The 21,276-nt window shown below is 41.9% G+C and overlaps 1 protein-coding gene across 3 annotated transcripts in view; it reads left to right on the top strand.

Annotated features, from left to right (window-relative positions):
* The first annotated feature begins 12,651 nt into the window (after window positions 1-12,651).
* Window positions 12,652-21,276, top strand: part of KCNN2 (potassium calcium-activated channel subfamily N member 2) — a 66,875-nt gene continuing 58,250 nt past the window's right edge. For 2 of the 3 annotated variants that reach the window (XM_071731184.1, XM_071731186.1), the window contains exons 1-2: window positions 12,652-13,863; window positions 14,109-14,204. In XM_071731184.1, coding sequence (XP_071587285.1) covers window positions 12,667-13,863; window positions 14,109-14,204 — 1,293 coding nt within the window. In that variant the 5' untranslated portion in view covers window positions 12,652-12,666. Of the gene's footprint in view, window positions 13,864-14,108; window positions 14,205-21,276 lie in introns of those variants that run through there. The other variant, XM_071731187.1, reaches the window with a different exon arrangement.

Below are 21,276 nucleotides of genomic sequence, written 5' to 3'. Positions count from 1 at the left end.
CATTTCTCTTGCACTATTAACTTCTTCCTAAGGAGTTCCTAAGTTGTAGGCCTTAACCACCGCAGGTTAGCTGAGCACAAGATGAGGGACACATGTCAGCCATCTCCTCCAAGTGATGAAGACCTAGTCTGAGTTTGTAAAGATGACAATATCATCTTGGTAGATGATACTGTAGCACTGTTCTTGGAAGTGTACGTATATTAGCAAGCCAACTTTAATTGTTCAGGAGTTAGGCCAAACTGATATTTGTACTCTACATGGATAGAATCCCATAATTGATCATTTAATTAGTGACATGTCTGTATTTTATGAAATTCAGTGATTTTGCCACATCAAATTTAGACAATTTCTTTTGTATGTATATTGTATTTCTGGCCAAAACATCACCTCTCATATAATTACAGTTTTCAATCCCTAGTCTCAGATTATTATTTTTTTAACATCTGCTGTCATATCTATTTTTGGAACTGCAGCTTTTTTATATCCCTCATTACCATTCTTTCCACTTCATATTGTTGATAATTATAGTTCCAGTATTCCTTCATACTGATTGCTGTCCTATCATTCCTAGCTCCACTGTCATGCGTTACTTCTGTTTGAGACAAACAAGCAATACTGATCCACTTGAATGGCTTTTAGCCACTTACAAAGAAACTGTTTATGAGCATAGCAAGGGGCATTGTCATTGACCTTGTCCTGACCTTATAAAACTACGCACATCAGTCCAGGGTGTTGGACCATCTCATTTAAACTATATTATTCCCTAGAAAGGTTGAAGCAGATGACCCTTGAGGTCCCTTCCAGACCGGTATTCTATGATTCTATGATTTTCATGCAAGTCCATGAGGCAAGTTCTGCCTCATAATAGGCAGAAGTGCCACTCTTCTCTCCAATATGGGAGCTGTGCATCCACTTCCAATGCTTTAGCACCTAACTGCTTGAAGCTCTAAAGGTGCACATGTACTTGTGTAGATGCAAATGTAGGGTCAAAGTTTGTGCCCACCATACTGACACCTTTCTGCAAATTTAAGCCCACATGTATCATTAGAAAATGGCACCTAGATAGTATGACTTTTTATTAACTCTTCCTATATTTCATGTGCTGTAGATTTAATCATTCTGTCCTAGATTCTGCAATTATATCCGCCACTGTCTACTAAGACAGTTTTCAAAGGCAAACATTCAGACTATATAAAAAAAATATACATTTACATTTGCAAAGAGATACTTTTGTAGAAAGAAATGACTGAACAATTGTTGGCGCATACAATTGGTCTGTGTAAATATTTGCCTGTAGAAATGAAAGCACTACACTTGAAATGGAGTTGAACAAAGTTCAAAGCAGTAACACCCTGAATAATTTATTTTTCAGCAGGGTAATTAGGAAGTTTAGACTCAAATTAAATCAGATTTAGGACTTCTTTTTCATCTGTGATGAAACCAGAAACTCTTAACATGTAGTATCGTACAATTACAAAACAAACAAACAAACAAAAAAACAAAACCAACCAAACAAAGAAACCAGAAATGAAGTGGTTTAAAAAAAGGAAATAATGAACATGTGTTTTCATAGTAGGTGGTATTATTCTCTCCCTCATTCAGTAATTCTATTGTTAGCATAAGTCACACAGGAGACTGCAAACTTTCAGTCACCTACTGGCTTTGTCTAGGGGATCCAGACCCACAGGACGGCACAAGGTGTTCTGAGCAGAGACATTCTTGAGTCAACCTTTGGTATTTTTTTTGTATTGGATAGATTCATTGGTGCAGGGGCAGAAATAATGGTGTTCACCTTCAAGTCTTAACTGCCAGTCTTCAAAGAGATGACCATATTCTGTGACTTTTTTTGTTTAAAAGTAAAAGTAACAGCCCCAGATGGAGAAAATAAAAAGAAGGAGAAATAAAAAAACTTGTTCTGATTCCCTCACACACAGAACAGAGCACAAAAAGAGTGTGAACTCAGATCACTCAATAATAGCTAATTATTTGAGAAAGCAGAGATGGACTTTACTGACTTATTTTTAGCAAGAAAATTTCAGATTATTTACTTCCATCATACAGCAGCTTGAGAAAAGGCACTGCATTGAGTTTTTTTGTGGAAAATGCTCTAACCCACGTAGTTGACCAAGGCAAGCCATGTAATCTTTCTGCCTTTCAAAAAGCACTTGACAGTGTCTCTCACATTATCCATCTAAATAAAATGTCCAGCATCCAGCTGGACAAGCACATACTGTGATGGGCAACCAGCTGGCTGATGGATTGAGCTCAAAGGGTCATAGTAAATGGGACCACATCAGGCTGGTGACCAGTCACCAGTGGGGTTCCATGGGGATCCATTTTAGGGACAGATCTCTTTAATATATTCATAAATGACTTAGATGCAGGACTTGAAGGCTTACTGATTAAGTTTGCAGATGACAACAAATTAGAGGCAACAGTTGACACTCCTGAGGGCAGAGAGGCCCTGCAGAGAGATCTAGACAGTTTATATTGCTGGACAATTGCCATTTGTATGACATTTAACAAGGAGAACTGCCAGGTCATACACCTGGGACACAGTAACCCTGGATATTCATACACACTGGAGAGCAGCCTTGTGGAAAGGGATTCTGGTGGAAAGCAATTTGAACATGAGCCAACAGTGTGCCCTGGCAACCAGGAGGGCCAGCCAATTCCTGGGGTGCATCAAGCCTGGCATTGCTGGCTGGCTGAGGGAGGTGATTGCCCCACTTTACTCTGCATTGGTGCAGCCCCATCTTGACGACTATATGCAGTTTCAGGTGCCTCAGTACAGAAGGGATATAGAGGTACTAGAGTGTCCCGAGAAGGGATACGAGGTAAGTGAAGGTCATTTATGAATATATTAAAGAGGGAAAGCTGCATGTGGAGCAGTTAAAGGCACTTGGTCTGTTCAGCCTGGAGAAGGGAGCCTGAGGGGACACATTGCAGCTCACCGCTTCCTCACTGGGGAAGGAGGAGGAGCAGGCACTGACCTCTTCTCTCTGTGACCAATAATAGGACGCAAGAGAATGGTAGGAAGATGTGCTGGGGGAAGTTTAGGTTAGATATTAGGAAAAAGTTTTTCACCCAGAGGGTGGTTGAGCAGTGGACGAGGCTCCCTGTGGAAGCTGTTATGGCACCAAGGCAGCCTGAGTTCAAGAAGTGTTTGTTCAAGAGTGTTCAAATCTCAGGCACCTGGTGTGTGTCTTGGGGCACCCTGCACAGGGACAGGAGTTAGACTTGATGAGCAGATTCTGTGATTTTATGATTCTGTGAACTGACAGTGGGAAAAAAGATCCCATTCTACCATTCAGATGGGTGTGAGTGTTGATTTGCTAGAGGGTAGGAAGGCTCTGCAGAGAGATATGCAGAGAGGTTAAATAGATGAGCTGAGGCTAATTGCACCAGGTTTAATGCCAAGTGCTGGGTCCTGCATTTTTAGCCACAAAAACCGTAGGCAATGCTACAGGCTTGAAGAAGACTGGCTGGAAAGCTGCCAGAAAGGAAAGGACCTGGAGGGTAACTATGAGAAAGCAGTGTGCTCAGGTGGCCAAAAATGCCAACAGCAGCCTGACTTGTATCAGGAACAGTGTGGCCAGCAGGAGAAGGGCTGTGTGGTGAGACTACACCTTGAGTGCTGTGTTCAGTTCTGGGACCCCCGCTACAAGAACAATGTTGAGCTGCTGAAGTGAGTTCAGAGAAGGGCAACCAAGCTGGTGAAGGGTCTGAAGAACTAGTCCTGTGAGGGGAGCCTGAGGGAATTAGAAATGTCCAGTAAGGAAACGAGGAGGCTGAAAGGAGACATTATTGCTGTTTACAGCTACCTGAAAGGAGGTTGTAGTGAGGTCGGTGCTGGCCTCTTCTCTCAAGTAAATAATGATAGGACTGGAGGAAATTGCCTGAAGTTGTGCCAGGAATGGTTTAGAGAAGAATTCCTTTACTGGAAGAGTAGTCAGGCATTGGGAAAAGGCTGTCCAGAGAGGTGGTGGAATCACCACCCCTGGGGGTATTTAAAAACCATGTAGATGTGGCTTTTCAGGACATGCTCTAGTGTGCATGGTATGGTAGTTTGATTTTTTGGTGTTGATTTGTTTGGGGTTTTTTTGATGGTTGTAAGTGGTAATCTCAGAGGTCTTTTCCAACCATGACAATTCTATGACTCCATGATTCCGTGATCCACTTTTGGAGGACATGCAGTTTCAAACAGATGTGTGAAAAAGTGAAAGTTCATCCTAACATCCACTGCAAATGTACTTAGGAGTATGCTATTTTTTATTCTTCATCATAACTAGCCACAGCACATAGTTCTGCGATCTTACATACTTTGTTGATTCTTCTTATTGTCCCATGGTAACACTGACTAATTTAGTAGGCAAATTCAACTCGAAGTGTACTTTCTGCAAAGTCATGGAATTTAATAGCAAATTAGGTATACTGCCCATGTTCACAGCTGTTAAAAAAATAAAACAAAATAGAACCAAACTTCTAAGTTCTGTAAAAATGGCCAATAGGTCTAGAAGATAGCATTTTAGAGGGACATCTGTGGTATTTCCTTTTAGCTAGCACTGAATACTGACTTGATAAATTTCTTTCAGGGGCTTAAAGAGGAATTTTCTGAAAGTAAAATTAGTCTGTGGAATTTATATGAATAAACACACTCATTTATCATGTGGCCCTTTTTTTTTTTCATTAATGTCATATTTCAAGCTATAAATAAAATTGTTGCTATTTTATGTCTAGTATATCTTCCTTCCTTTTTCTGTTGTAGAACCATTATCATAAAGAATAAATCATAAAAAAAGCTTGGTAAAGATGAAAACTAAATTGCCAAAACAAATTGCCAATTGCTGAAGTGGCCCTCACAAGTAAGTAAAGAGCACATGCAGACACTTAAAATCACTTTAAGCTATCAGTCATATTGCAGCTTCACCTCCTGGAATGCCAGTCCTGTCAGTTATGTAGCATGTGTAGGGGAAGAGCAGCAGGACAAAAAACTGATCCAAACTGAAAACTGCATGTTAACTGAATAACAAATTCATATGATTAAGTGAATCTTCCTTTTCCCAGATACTTACCAGGAGATGAAATGCTGAATTTTACATGCAAGACTAACAGTGACAACAGCCTGGGGTATTGCTAAGAATAAGCAATTCTGGAACTTCAGAATAAAAACTTACAGATTGTTAGAAATTTCTAGCAAATGCCATTTGAGCCTCAAGAGTACAGGCCAATTCTGAAACTAACTTTAAGATCTGTGGTTTAAAGGGTTGCATGATCTCTTGAGCATTCAAATGCTGTTAGTGTGCTGAAGCAGCCACAGAAGCCTGAATATGAGAAAGTCTGTAGCTGGCTGACCAGCTCTTGTGTCTCCTCTGAAGAGGAGAAGCAGCAGATGTTGCAGGGGTTCAGACAGTACTTGCACACTGTTCTTGGATGGGGGTCTGTGAAACGATCTCTCTTCATCTCCTAGCAGGGATATTCCACTCCCTACTCCAAATAGAGTGACTGAGTTTTGGCGAGATCTGTGTCTTGTGTACTTTGATTCTGTCTGACTCAATGAATCATCTCACATTTCATAAGTGGACAACTGTAAGGGAGGGCCTGGTTGTTCCTTCTTCAAGTTGTGATATCACTTGATTTTTAGGACCCGCTGAGGTGGAGTATGTGTGAGTCCATACAGGCTGCCAGAAAGGAGAATCACTTTTCCCCAGTGTGTAATATGGAGATGACACTCAGACATATCTAGTTCACATTTAAGAGGACACTACAATAATTGATAGTGTTTAAAAGGAAATGCTTAGGCTCCTACCCCATCAGAAGAGTATTCTCCTGAATTGCAGAGTCATTGGATGTGCTGGCCTTGAGGCTAAATCCCAGTCATACTGACTAGCTCAAGCTCTGCACACTTATTTGCTAACCTCTCCAATCCACGTGCTTGAGCTCTGCAGAGGGGATCAGGTGCCTGAGGATGAGTTGCGTGGGAGCTGCAGGTGCATGTTGTATCTCCACCCCTCAGAGAATATAGATAGCTGAATATTGGAATTCCGTCCTTACTAAGAATTTGCATCACCAATTAGTATGTGACAATTTGTCACTTGTTGCTTTCAATACTGTCACTGCATTTGTTTCATGAGACAAGTACAGGAAGATCTGTTACCTATGTGCTTTGTCAGTTCTGCTGCAAAAGGCAAAATGGATTCCTACCATGCTTTCTCCTCCAGAGGATAAGTTTCTGTGAGAGCAGATTTCATAATTAAAGCTTTAAACCTTTTTCACTTCAGACCTAGTTTTGAACTTCCAAAAAGATCACGAATCTAAATTGCTGGTCAGTAGTGAAGATACCATACTACCCATGTATTTTACATGTAAGCAGAGCAGAATGTATTTTGAACATGTGAAGCTGTAGGCACAAATAAAACAAAATATTGTAGTTTTACCTTTGAGAAACAGTCTCACAACCCTAACTTTTTTAAGCAGCATAGAGTGTTATATGTATTTTTAAATGTTACTTTGCTTATACAAGAACTACTAATCTGATATTTTGGGTTGCAGAGATGGCTTTCAGCCAGCTGGCACGAAGTAAGTTTAATTCTATAGAAATGCTTTCTGAATGGGATAAGATTTTATGGGCTATGTGAAAAGTCTTGAACCCTTTCTCCTTAAACGTAGTTTTAATAATTAAAACTGCCTTGTCCTTTTTCAAAACCAGTTAATTTTTTTGGTTTAGTATGGAAATGTAAGGGATAAAGTACAGAAGTGAGAAGAATTATGCTCCAGACATTGAAATTTTCTAAAGCTTCCCAGCACTCTGTAATATCTATCACTTCAAATGGTTGCTCAGCCACTGAACCTACCATGCCAGAGACAGCTTGAAATGCTGATTGACTGAGTAACCCCCTACTCTGACAAAAGCTGTCACAGAACTCTTTCTTCCACAGCCTGATCCAGAGGTGCTGTCAGGTACTGTAAGTATCCTGTAATGTCTGCAGTAAGGAAGGGTGAGAAGGAGGGGTAATGTGAAGAGGCGGGGAGTGGAGAAAAGAAGGTGCTGCAGACAGACTGAGCTAGGAAGAAAGGAGTGAAATGCTCTTCCCTCAGTGGCTGCCTCATTCTCTGTCCTGAACTTGCTTCTTGAGTCAGCCATCTCTTAAATTTGAAAAACAATCACACAGTTACAGTCAAGTGTACACTGAGTAGAAAGCAGGACTGCAGATAACATAAAACTGGACATTGGCTTTTCCCTGCTACCAAGGACTTGCACGTGTATAAATTTCCCAGATGTGTTAGACGTGATTTTTGCAAACAGGACCACAACTTTCACTGGCATTTGTGTGTTGTCTTATGAATGTATCCAAAAGACTTTAGATCTGATGCTGACAGTAACAAACAGAGACATGAGAACAGAGTGTGCTCAATCAGCTGTAGAGTCTTTCAGCGTATCAGGACTGCAGAAACAAATGAAGAAGGCCCCAGTAAACACAACCAAAGCAGCAAACTTACATTTCATACATGTTTTGAACTGGAAGGGCTACTGCATGGAAGAACCTATAATGCAGTTAGGATTTGAAAGCAATCACACACACCACATACTATCACTTGATAAAAGCACAGCCCATTTCCAGATTCCACAGCCCAAATTCTCCAGATACAATACCAATGCAAATCTATAGTAACTATGTTTTGCTGGCAAAATGGCTGCACCGATGGTAAAGTATCAATGGAAAAAAATATTTACTTTTCAAATATGGGCAAATGAAATTTAATTATTTAGAATCAATTGCTACATGAATCACGAACAAGTGCTTATCTTATGGAAAGAAAAAGCACTGCTAACATCTTCAGCTGGTGCGCTACCAACTGTGCACAGTATGATCTTACATTTAGATGTTAGCACTGTCTTAGTGGATTCAACAGTCAAAATTCTTCAAATACTAAATTACACAAAGTAAAAAGCTCTCATGCATGATAACCCTACACATACTCAAAGTCCCCGTGCTTTTGCGTAGGCTAGTACACAAATACTGCATGATTTTATCATTTTAGCAATTGTACAAATACTGCATGATTTTATCATTTTAGCAATTGTACAAATACTGCATGATTTTATCATTTTAGCAATTGTACTGAGTTGAAGTTCTGTTACAAAAATGCACTGATTTGTGAGTACTGTAAAACGTACTCACATAAGTAGTTACCTGCTGAGCACCTGTATTGGCTGGGCAAACCAGTATTAATGCTGATGCAATTAGCTAGCTAAGGAATTCCTTGTATGTGGCAGTATCCCTTGCAGTGAAAAAAACGTAGTGTCAAGAAAGAAAGTAATTAGGTTTGTGCAATCTCAAAGTGCTATAAATACCCAGAAAGGACAAAAAAGTGAATTAAGGGAAGACATAGTTTTCCCGTGTGTTTTGTGGACTCCATCCAATATTTTAAACATGTTTAAAAATTGTCATTAGCAAAAAAATTTGAAAAAACCTCCACCCCTTGAGAAAGACCCGTGACTGGAGGATAGAAGTGCAGAAATTCCAGGTACTACTTGAGCTGCACCCTCATGATTAAGACACGCCACCCCTTTTGAAGACTTTGTTTACTATTTTAGAGTGGAAATCCAGAGTCCTCATCTTTTGTATCCTACATGTTGCAGGTAATAGATGAAGGTTTTGAACAGGAGAGAATCTGTGTTTTGGCAGGTGATAATGCTGGGGAAGCAGAAGCAAGTGCAGGTTAGTGAAACAGTATAAAATCAGACTAGAAACAATAAAGCATGCTTCCTTCTAATATATTGCTCTCCTATCTGCATGGAATCATTATTTGCTATTTCTTCACCCTCCCCAACTACAGCTGAATATTATCAAATTCTTCTTTATATGCTTCTTTGAAAGCACAAATTATGTGCTGCTTTGAAAGAAGCACAGATCCAGCAGGGGTGGGATTCCAGTTAGGTCATATAATTATATGACACCAGAAGTTTCTGGGGTGAATGTTATAGACATCTGGTGGGTAAAACCCCTGCCAGATGGTGTGCAAAAGGCAATTTGCACATGTGGCTCATATGGTTAGTTTCTATGCCACTGTCTTGGCAGCTCTACTGCAGTTATTTCGTGTAGTTTCACAAAGAGTTTCTATTGCTGCGTTGACACCTCCCAAATATCTTACGATTACCCCATTGCTGCCAGTGTTGCCTCTGTTTTTATTATACACTGAGCTTTGTACCTGGGTTTTTTTGGGTTTTGTTTTTTTCTCCAACTGGACAAGGCTGTTTCATTTCGTACTTTCTAGAAACCCTTTGGTCTTTGGAAGATTAAGCTTTGAGTTCAATCTACTGTTGCAGAATGGAATTTCATAGTCTTTTCCCTTTTTTTTCATTCTTGTCATTACCTTTTTGTTACTACCTTTGTATACTTTGTGACATTTCCATGACTGTAGAATTCTCAGTGATTTTAACAGGACTCTGTTAACAGGACTCACATACTCTGGTATGAGTAGAGGTAACAGGATAATGGCCAAGTAGCTCCCTAGTACCTTTTACTGTAGACTGTAGGTGTAGCATTTCTTTTGGATGTTCTGTGAACTTTCCAAATTATTATCTATTAGCTATCAATTCCACTATTTCACGTGTGTTTTCTTCCTCTCAGAAAACATTTTTTTCCTGTGTCTGTTGAGTTTCCTATCCAACTGTTGGTACAGTTTTTCTCAAGAATATTTATCCTGTTCCTGCAGTTAGTAGGTTTAGGAAAAAAATACATTTTCCCAACATCTCCAATAATCATCATTATCAAATGAGACCTGCAGTAATTGTCTCTTTATTTAATACAAAGCTATGGGCAAATATCAGTGTATGCACACACACACAAATAAAACTCTTTGCCAAAGCAGCAGCAGGACCTGTGATAATCAGTAAGAGCTGTTCCATCCTGTATATAATGAAAAGGAAGGAAAAAACCCAAATCCCCTAATCCCAAACAGATATTGTTTCTTAAACAGAGGTCCACTTTTACCACTTTAGAATGATTTAGCAGTTCTGAGATGCTAATTTATTTGTGATAAAAAAGAATACAACAGTTCAGATCACATAAAGAATAGATTTTATTTCTGAAAGCAAATATACTTGAAATGAACTTCAAATTTATTTTTAAAGGCAATAAAGTAAATTGAATGGCATCTTTCTATTCTAGTTCATTAATTAGTGTTCAAGAGGTTTACATCTTTAGCTGTGAAAATATAAATTCTCAACCATTCTTATTTTACAGCCTGAAAGTGTGATGAGATATCCCAGGTTGCACACATTGGAACTGAAATTAAACCTAAGCTGATTAGTTTTATAACATGTTGTGTGATTAGTATGACCTCTTGTGTTAGACATGGGAATAATAATTTATTTATTCACATCATAGAACAACAAGTAGATGAAATATCTAAAATCCAGTCACAGCACTATCATAGCCACTTCTACAAAGAGGATAGCAGCAGCAGAGGTACTAAAATGGGGACTCGTAACATTTATTTATTAATTAGAAAAACAGATGCAAACATTTCAATGTGTAGAATACACCTACCATGTATTTCAGTCTACCAAGATTTTCAGAAGGTCAGCTTTTTTGTTCGCAATTCTAATACAACCTTGCATGACCAGAGAAGATGAAACTACAGGACAGAATCTTTGTGACTTCTAAATAAAAAACAAAGATTTACAAATTTCTTAAAAAGCCTTTCATAGTAAATGGGCTCTTGAGGACCTTATCTTTTGTTTGTTGTTGAAGAAAACATCTCAAAGCAAACATAAAGAACATGGCATGAAGAGGAAAGGAAAGATTAGGCCTATCTAATTCTGATAACCAGTTCACAAAGCAAGCATTTTGACAGCAGGCTTATGCAGGACTTTTAATGACTGATTGATAAAAGTACAGGTTCCCTAAGATTTTAATTTTCTAAGATCCACAAGATTCATGAGTGCTTGGAAACACCAGCAGGATAGGATCAGTGAGGCAGAAATACAGCCCCATGTTTTTTCAAACAATTGAAGATCTGAACCTATGCTAAATAGTCTTTTCATTCTTAAAAATAAAAATTCTTTTTTCAAGGTCTTTGGTGCTCAGATGAACTGAGTGCAACTGAGAGCATCTAAATACATGTAGTGTATTTTAAAAACACAAAGTGATATTTCTGGAAAGTGCAAGAAGGCATATATGGATTTTTATTTAAAAGTTGGCTGTTTAACAAATTGTGAGTTATCACAAGACATTATGAAGCCGCGTATCACATATACTCCTATTTGTGGGGATATTTTCCAAAATAACCTATGCTGTGTAAAGATACTCGAATTCTTTTGTTACTCTTGAAATCCATCTATTTTGTACAATGACAGTATCTGCTACATTAGTGAGGATTTATTTAAAACCTTTAAGCATAATCAGAAATATACAGCATATTTAAGAACTTTGTTAATTACTGTACCTCACTCATATTTCTAAAATGCAAGCCGTTAAAGGGCATAGCATTTCAAAGGAAACAATGTCAATCGAGACACAGAAATTATAAGAACATAGGCTTTTATACTAGAAAGGCTTAGTGAATGTTATCTTTAACATCACTGAGAAGTTAAAAGATACAAGGAACCTTTCCATGTAATCAAATTTTGCAGTTGATTTTTCATGCTTCAAGGACAGTGATCCCTGAAGAGGGAAAAAAAAAAAAAAAAAAAAAAAAAAAGAAACCCCTCTTCATAACCTCAGTTAGGTAAAACGAATGGCACAGCTCTATCAAGGTGAATGACTTACAGTGTGCGCGAATCTTCCCTTAAAAATAAATCTTCCCTTAAATAAATGCAGGAGATACTTTACCTGGTGCAGACAATATTCTGCCAAAGGGAGCTGAGGAAGTGACTTATTCAGTGAGAGCTGGGGGAGAAGAAGCAAAATGGTAGCAGGCAGCCAAGTTAGGGACCGCACTGGCACTGCACGAAACTGGACCCGAAGGGGGACAGAGCTGCTCGGTGACACCGACCCCCTTCACGGTAAAGCCCCAGCCGACCGCCCAGAGCGGGTCTCGCCCCTAAACCACCCACATCCTGGCGGCCGGTTCTCCCTTCTCCAGCTAAAGGAAAAGAGCAGCCGACATAGGGGAGCTGGATATGTGCCTGGGAGGGCTTCCCTTAGCCCGTCCTCGAAGCAGCCCGAGGGGACCGCGGCTTCTCCCCGTTCCCTCCAGAGGCCTGGGGCAGGCACGGACAGAGGCCGCGGCACGGGCCCTCCGAGGCGGGGGAGGGAAGCGAGAGCGATCGCTGTTATTTTGCAGGGCAGCGGGAGGGAGACGCCCTCGGACAGCCTCGGAGCGCGGCGCGGCGCCCATGTTCCGGAGACGGCACAGATGTAAGAGGCAGTGGGGGAGCCGCAGAGCTACTCAGCGGAGGTCCCTTCCGGGTGGGGACGATCCCGGGAGAATGCACTCCCCGCCCCCGGGAACCCCCGGTTTTCCGCGGCGCGGGGCACCCCACAGCGGGCGGGGCTGGGGCGAGTGTGGGGGGCGACGGCAGCCCTTACCTGCGGGCGCGGCGCCGGCGGGAGGCGGGATCCCCGAGCGGGGCGGGGCAGGGCGGAGCATGGGGGGGATCCTGGGCCGTCCCCGCCGCCTCACGCCGCGGCCCCTCGCCCCCCTTCAGGTGACGTGATGCCCGTTGTTTTGGTCCGCCCGACCAATCGAACGCGGCGGCTGGATTCTACGGGAGCCGGGATGGGCCCTTCGTGGCGGCAGCAGGACTCTCCCCTGCCGACCATAACGCATTGCGCAGGGGGCACCACCGCCCGCTCCTCCTGCGGCTTTAACAGCCCCGGCATGGACGCGCCGCGGCAGTTCCCGGCGGGCTTCGGCCCAGAGCAGAAGCAGCAGCAGCAGCTCCACCACCACCACCACCAGCAGCAGCAGCAACAGCAACAACAACAACAACAGCAACAACAACAGCAACAGCAACAGCAGCGGCCGCCGCCGCCGCCGCACTGTCAGCAGCAGTACGGCCAGGACAAGCAGAGCCTCCTCCAACAGCAGCAGCAGCAGCAGAGCCCATGCCTCCAGTGCAACAACTGCGCCTACTACGGGGCTGCTGCGGCAGCCGTGGGGGATAACCTGCCCCTGCTGCTCCGCGCCTCCTCGCCTCTTTCGGGCGCCTTCCGGACTCACTCCTCGCCGCTGTCCTCCGCCGCCTCCTCCAGGCAGGGCAGCCAGCTAAACGTCAGCGAGCTCACCCCATCCAGCCATGCCCGCGCGTCCAGGCAACCTCACCAATACTCCCAGTACCACCAGTGCCACAGCCTGCAGCAGGCAGCCAGTCCCAGCAGCAGTGTCAGCAGCGGCAGCACCCACCACCACCACCACCACCACCATCACCACCAGCAGCAGCAGCAGCAGCGCCGGGAGAGCAACCCCTTCACCGAAATAGCCATGAGCAGCTGCAGGTACAACGGCGGGGTCATGCGTCCTCTCAGCAACCTGAGTTCGTCCCGCAGGAACCTAAACGAGCTGGATTCCGAGTCGCAGCCGCTTCAGCCGCCGCTCGCCAGTCCCGCAGCCGCCGCCGCTGCCGGTACTCCCGCCGCCCCGGAGATCGTGGTTTCTAAGCCCGAGCATAACAACTCCAACAACCTGGCGCTGTACGGTCCCGCCGGCCCCGGCCCCGGCCCGGGCAGCGCCAACAACGGCGGGGGCAAGTCCAGCAAGAAGAAGAACCAGAACATCGGCTACAAGCTGGGGCACCGCCGGGCGCTCTTCGAGAAGCGCAAGCGCCTCAGTGACTACGCGCTTATCTTCGGCATGTTCGGCATCGTCGTCATGGTCATCGAGACCGAGCTCTCCTGGGGCGCCTACACCAAGGTAAGCGCCGCCTCACGCCCAGACCGACCTGGCCGCCGGTCCCACTGCCCCGCGGCCCCGGGAAGGGGCTGCCCCGGCTCCTCGGGAGAGCCCAGCGCCGGGGGCTGCTCATCTCCCTTCCGCTCCCCCTCCCGATGCGCGGCACCGTGGGGCGAGGCGACCCTTCCCGTGGTCGGGAGTGGCGGTGGGGAGGGAGCGGCCCCTGCGCCTGGGTCACTGAGCACGTCGGTGTCTTTCTTTTTCAGGAGTCGCTGTATTCCCTCGCTCTGAAATGCCTTATTAGCCTCTCCACGATTATCTTGCTCGGGCTCATCATCGTGTACCACGCAAGGGAAATCCAGGTAAAGTGTTCTTGCTTCTGTGGGTGAGGGAGCGCTGCTGTCATAGCTGGGGGTGCGAAGCGATTTGTTTAAGGGCGCAGTGGCAATTCCCCCTGGTTCAGACAGCGAAAGCGATCTCTGCACACCTGCCGAAGTTGGTGAATGGACCTCAGCCCCGGAGGGAAACTCGGCAGCATGTACGTGCGAGGTGGCTCTGTCTGACAGGGGCTGTTGCCGGTTGTTATGCTGCAGGATCGCTTAGCCCTGAAGTTCCAACACTTTCTCGGTGACATGCCTGCCGTCTATTGTAGCAGGTGCTCACCAACAGTCTTATTTCCCAATGACAAAATTCCATGCTGTGTGTTTTCTTCTGGTGACATGGTTGTCTTCACAGTGCAAGGTATGCAGTCTTCTCTGCGCTGTCTCAGATATGAATGTCCTCTGTGAGAATGATTTAAGAGGAAGGGGAAGACTTATGTTCAATGTGTTTTATTTAATGTCTCGCAGCCACTCGGAATGTGACAGAGGAGAACTGTCAGGAAAAGAAGGGTTAGACATAGGAGGAATATAATGATCAAAGCTGTAAAATAAGTCTTACAAATACCATTACAGGTTCTGTCTGAGGGACTTAATTCTAATTTCAGTTGTTATTTTTTTGGCCAAGAAATTAAAACTTGACATTTCAGCTCAACTGAACACGCAACATACATACATAGTGTACAACATAGATTTCAAAGTTTTGAAAGGAAAAATACCTTACTCATAGATATAGTGATGATTTTGCTTTTTCAGTTAGAGATACCTTGAGCTACAAGCTGAAATGACAGCTTTCAAGGGCAAAGAAGACTTCCGCTGGTACCGATCAGTAAAAAACAAAATAAATAATTAAAAAAAAATGTAGATGTAGTACCCTGCTTCTGTGCAAATGAATGCTGTAGTTTCAATGTGAAATGGTAGCACAGTCTCCTACTTAGGCTAATGCTAGGAGAAGTATTGTGTTACTGAAGACTCTTCAACAAATTGGATCCTGTTGTGCAGTCCTTGCACATGCAGAACTTCTATACCTGGCTCAGAATCCAGTTTCTCTGCATGAACATCGAAGTTACTGAAACCTTTTTAATGATACTGTACTCAATAAACTAGTGTTCTGGTAAAAGAGCATCTCTATAACTTGCTGAAGTAGTGATGTATAAATAAGTTTTGCATGTGTAAAAATAAGTAAGTGCAACACCTGCAAAGTGGGAGCCTTTTTCTCTGGTGTGTCTTCCCACACGTGGTGTTGAGGCATGAAGAGCAAAGCAGAAAAAAAAATCTCTGGAAACATTTGATTAACTTTATATATTTTCCACAAACTTTAAATGAAAAATTCTATGCAAAATAACCATATATTTGCAGGTCGCTTATACTACATAGCAACTATACTAAGTAGCAACTCTAAGATTTGGTTGGGGTTTTTTCATCTAAATAATTGCAAATTTTCATTTTGTTAGGAGTGAATTACAGATCAGAAAAAAAACAATCTTAAAAAAATGAAGTTGTAATTCTACTTTTTTATTATTATTTTTTTTTATTGAGTTCTTTGAAAAACTTTCCCGCGTATGCGACTACATGGAAGGAGTTATGCAATCATTTGGCTTAATCAAGGTTACCGTGGTTTTCAGTTCTGCCTAACAGTGAAGAACAAAAATACAGCTGCCTGTAGAATGGCAGTACCCCATGTTTTAGATTGGAAGACACCAAAACTGCAGTAGTCATGGCAGGACCTGCAGCTTCAAGGAGCTCAGCCATTCATCTAAAGAATTAAAAGGAAGTTCTTTTTTTCAGGGAGCTCATTACAAGGAAAGGACATAGTATTACCCTTAGCTACTAGGTATCCAATAGCTTTTTAATTTAGATAAAGTCTGTTTCTCTATACACACTTGACTTTAAAAAAAATATGTGGAATAAAAATTGTGTCTCTTTCTAGTTTTAAATTGATGTTATATTTGGCATCTGAAAACAAGAGGTACTCTTAAATACTTTGGCTTATGAATGTACAGAATCTTCTGCAGCCAAAAGAAAACGCGGAAGATAACTCTGATAATAGCCTTTAAATAATCTGTAAAGCTGACTGTTTCATGAAGCAAAACATGCCCTTAATTCAAGCAAATATCCTGCTATGTGTAGTAGAATGAGTCATTTAGAATCATGCCCACGGATGGTTGGTTGCGTACTGGACTGTTTGCACCAGCTATTTGTTAGTCCTGTTCAGGTTTGAACATTACTTTCCAATTCTTGTCTGAAGTGCACTTAGACTCTGCCAGTGTATTTAGTGTCCATAAACAGGAATTCATTGAGAGAAGAACTGTTCCATGGAACAGGAGAAGGTATTCGGTTTGCGGCACGGTGCCTTTCATACTCTGAAGGATGCAAACCATTCTAAGCATACGTAGATTTTTTTTTTTTTTTTTTTTTTTTTTTTGCAAAGCATGAGGCAAAACTTGTTGGGAAATCAAGAGTTGACAGTTCAGTAAATATTATTGGTTGCAGGTTTAGTATTTAGAAATTCCTGGTGACCTAAAATGCCAGCAAATGGAAATCAGCCTTTTCTGTGACCTTGATTTCTTGGTCGGAAGTATGAACAGCCTTGCTGCAAGCAAGTCTGTGAGGCAGTGCCCAGCTACATAGCAGGTCTCTACTTTTTCTGTAAAATCGACCTTGACCATATGTCTTGCTTTGAAAACAGTTAAACCGAACTCTTGAGTTTGCCCGTCCCAGACCTTGTAAACATTTTAAGTTCGGGCAGAAGTTTACGAACACTTGTACGTATTCTTCCCAAGCATTGACGTGAGACAAACGAGTTTTCTTCTTCCTCTTTTCTTCCGGTTAGACCGGGGTTGATGTGCTGGGGACGAGCCTTCAGCTTTCCCGGCGGAGGAGTTGGTGTGGACGGGCGGGCGCGTTTGCCGCCGCCTCCGCCTTTTCAGCACCGCAGACAGCTCCGAACCGCGCGTGGCTCGGCCCGACCCGGGACCCGCTGCAGCGGGAGGGAGGGAGGGAGGGAGAGGGGAAGGAAGGAAGGGAACAACCCCGCCAGACCCCCGCCCCAGGTGAGCTCCCCCGCCGCGCAGGCATCCCCCCGGGACTGTTTTCAGCCTCGCATCCAAAGCCCCTGAGCGGCGTGGCTTTGTTTGTGTAATCCCAGTGACTTGCCCAGAGCCGCGTGCCTCGGACAGGCTGCACCATCCTTCGGAAGGATGTGGCTGCAGTACTGAAACGAGAACAACGGTATGGATGCTGTGCAGTTTTGTGAAGTACTGGAAATAACAAGATCCTTTCATCATCTAGGTTTTCACTGCTCACACTGTATTAGTTGTTCTGTAGAATAAAGTGTGAGCTGTTATTAAACTTGCTGTAAGCTTGCCAAGGCTGTAACAAAAGCCAGATGAAACCATAATGATTCATAGCCTGCTTTATCATTTCCAGAAAAAGGGGATAAAAATTACAATCAAGTTTCCTTCACATTCATCCCTCTTCTAGGAAAAAAAACAGCCAACCAACCAAGCCCCCAAAACAAAAACAAAACAAAAAACAAACAAACAAAAAAAAAACCCCAAAGCAAAGCAAACAAAAAAACCACAAGGAAAAAAAAACAAAACCAAACCAACCAAAAAAAAAACCCAAAACAAAACAAAAAAAAACAAACCTCTCACAACAATGATGATGTTAGAGTCAAGGATAGTGGCATTCCCAAATCTGTGTGTCCTCTTTTTGGTCCATTGCCTATAATGCTGTTAAAAACATCACATCTGGGAGATAATGAAATTCACATTGCTGTCTCTCCATGCTTGTGTGGTTGTTGGTTCCGGTCTTCAGAGCAGCACTGGAAGAACAATGGGGAAAATGTTTTTCATCACTATTCCAGCCTAGAACAGGTATTTGTCTGAGTATTACTCAGACAAGTTGAGAGCTTGAGGAGGCGGAGGAGGGAAGAACTAAGAAGATAGCATGATCCAGTTATCATAATAATTTTTGATGTATAAATTATCCACTTCATGCATACATAGTTTGTTACTTAATACTATTTTACATGATTAAAGCAGCAGCAGGGAACATAGTTAAAATTGTAGTTCCTAGACAACTTATTTTTTCCATTCTGCATTTTCCTAGGAGAATTTATTGTTAGATCAATAAAGAAGCTGGAATTTAAGAAAGTTTTGTTTGGCAGCTCATACAATAAAGCTGCAGTTTTTCTACTATTACTGAAAAATAGACTTCTCTGTCTCTAGTACTACTGAAGATAGAAATGCTCTCTAAGGATGTACTGCCAAAGTTTTACTGGCACTTTTTTGTACTTTTCAGAGAGAAGTATTGAAAACAAAATTCTCTGAGGTTGCCAGTTGTCTTTAATGTCTTTTGTTGGGGATTCCACTACAGCTTGGTCTTTCTTGAGAAATGGTGGTCACTGGAGAAATACATACATTGGAACACTCCTGCTTTGATGATAGACTTTGTAGTGTTTCCCTTCTGTATCACCCTGTTATATTGCCTGTCCTAAATAATATTAACCCAAGTAATGTTAGCCTCTCTTGGATGGAATCTGAACCTCTTTTTCTTCCTGTTACCAGTGCTCTCACTCATGCAGAAACAGGAAAGTTGTTGGGATTTGGCAGAAGTGAATAGAAATCTTCACATTTTGTATGTTGCCTTTTCTTAAATGTACTGCTGGTTCATACATGGGTAGAAAAATGTGGAAAGTCTTGCAACTTCAAAGTTAAGGCTAAGCCATTGCTTTCACAGCAGAGCCTCCTAGGGCTCCAGGGAAAAAGCACCTTCAGTCCCTAAATGGTTCTGAAGTAGTGGGAAAATAATGTGCTACTAATGGGTTTGGAATATTGGAATGTTGTCTCAATTAAGAGCCCTAGCTCCTAAGAGCCCTTGCTGAAGAATCAAAAATCTTTTCATCTTTTTCCTGTTCCTGAAAACTTGAAGAAACGGAGCTGGTAGCATCAGGAAAGAGGATGTAATGGTAATAAATACACATCTTGGCTGGGTTATTGTGCAAATAGTAATAGCAGTTTATAGAAGTTTGCTTATTTTATTTACATCAGTGGAAAGATCACACTGTATTTTTAATGAAATTGTGTAAATAACCCTTGTCTCATTATTTTAGTGAAAACTGTATTAAATAGTTTTTTTTTTATGGCTGTCAGAAGATCAGAAGAGATTGTCCTGAGAACATAGTTTATAGCTTAGAATGAATTCTTACATAAAGGAAGTAATAAAGCACGAACATTTTATACTTCAAAGTGGTGTTTCTGAACTAAGGCCTTTGCATATTAATCAAAAATGTTTGGTTAATATAATACACAAAAAATTTATATAGTACCATTTTAATGTAGTTGCTGGGAATCACATCTTTGTAACCTACTGATTCATTCAGGTTTTCCTTCTTGAGCAGTCCCTGAAGATGTACTTCATCTTTTCGTCAGGAAAACAGTCCTTAGTAAACATAAGCCTCTTCGCTTGAAGGAGCGAAGAGTGAGGAATTCTGATGATAATTGCATGCATCTCCTGTGTTGCTTTCTTCGCTCATTCATTATGGTGAAGACTGGCAGACCTTTCAGAATTAAATTCTTTGTAAGGAAACACTACGGCTTTTCATGGCATAGATACCCCTCTGAATTCCATGTAAAGTATAACCAAAAGGTAGGCCTCAGATATTTTTCATTTAAAAATCACTACCCTTAGTCTTCTTAGGAGAAACATATTAAAAGAAAAACCTGCTCCATCTAAACTTTTCTGCCTATTAATACTGTAGCACTATCCTGATGAATAGAGTAGAACTAGGTTCTGTGTTATGTGATTAACCAGCAGAATTGTTTATTTTTGGTAATATTTAATAATACTGAATTCTAATTGAATACATATCATAAGTTACTAAAGACTGCAGGAGGCAGGTGGGTCATAAATAGAGTTAAAAGGCTGTAGAAGTGTAGCACTGGGTTAATTTGCTCTCCAAAATCACTGCTGTGGGTAAGGATGTGTCTGCAGGAAGGGATCTAGCTTGATGCTGAGTGTGGGTTTTCAGAAGATGTCTGAGGTAAAGGACGTTTTTGTTTGTAAAAGAGCATATATGAAATAAAAAATAATGAGGAAATAAATATGCATGGGCTGATATCCATAGCTTTTATTGTCATCTCTGGGTAGTCTCTAATAAATACTATTGCTTGTAGTATTTTCGAGTGCAGCTGAATGTCTTCCATAAACAGTTAAGCATCAGTTTTGTGGTTTGATCGGCATGTGTAAGATAGTGTGTAAAAAAGGAAGCATATGTATAACCAGCATTTACATTGCAGTTTTCATTGTTAAAGAGAATTACCTGGATGAACCCTCACATTTTTTTCTGTCACTTAAATGATGTTTTTACAAAAGGGAATACTGAGATGAAGAGTTCAAGTGCAGTGGAAGTAATCCATGTAGGGCTTGGTAAGTACATTTGAAGCTCAGGCTTGCCTATCTTGTAGTCTTATGCTCAGATCAGTCATTTGTCATGTAAATAAGACAGTGTTGTTGCCACCCAGCTACGCCTGTAATTTTCAAGAGTTATCTGCCTGCTTTAGCAGATTTCCCAAACACTGCAACATACAATGTGCTTCACAGTACGTCCTAACGACATACTGTTGGGAATCTTTATGAAGCATTTTATTCCCATTAGAATTGTTTATTCCAGCTTTCACAGCATTGCAATTTCTTTAGCACTACTATAGGGTATGAGGATATTCACACCTGCCCTACCCCTGACCTCTGATAGTACTGCCTTTGATGAGAGTAATGCATTATGAAGAAATCCTTCATCTTCGGTCTCTAAACAAAACAAAGATTCATCCCAGGTGGTGAATGGTATGTCTTGCTTTGCAACAGTTTTTGTGCTTTTAAGAATAAGATCTTCTGCAGTGAGGGAATGAGTCAGGTCTTTAATTAAAAATAACAGCTATACAATAGGTTTGATTCAGTCTATACCATTGCATATGTAAAATCTACATGCACAGAGCTCTGATTTCTGTCTGGAAAACTGGAGAAAGACTGAATATTCAGGTGTGACTAGAGAGCA

Source organism: Heliangelus exortis, chromosome Z (genome assembly GCF_036169615.1).
Source record: "Heliangelus exortis chromosome Z, bHelExo1.hap1, whole genome shotgun sequence".
Taxonomy (NCBI): Eukaryota; Metazoa; Chordata; class Aves; order Apodiformes; family Trochilidae; genus Heliangelus; species Heliangelus exortis.
This window is presented reverse-complemented; position numbering and strand designations above follow the sequence as displayed.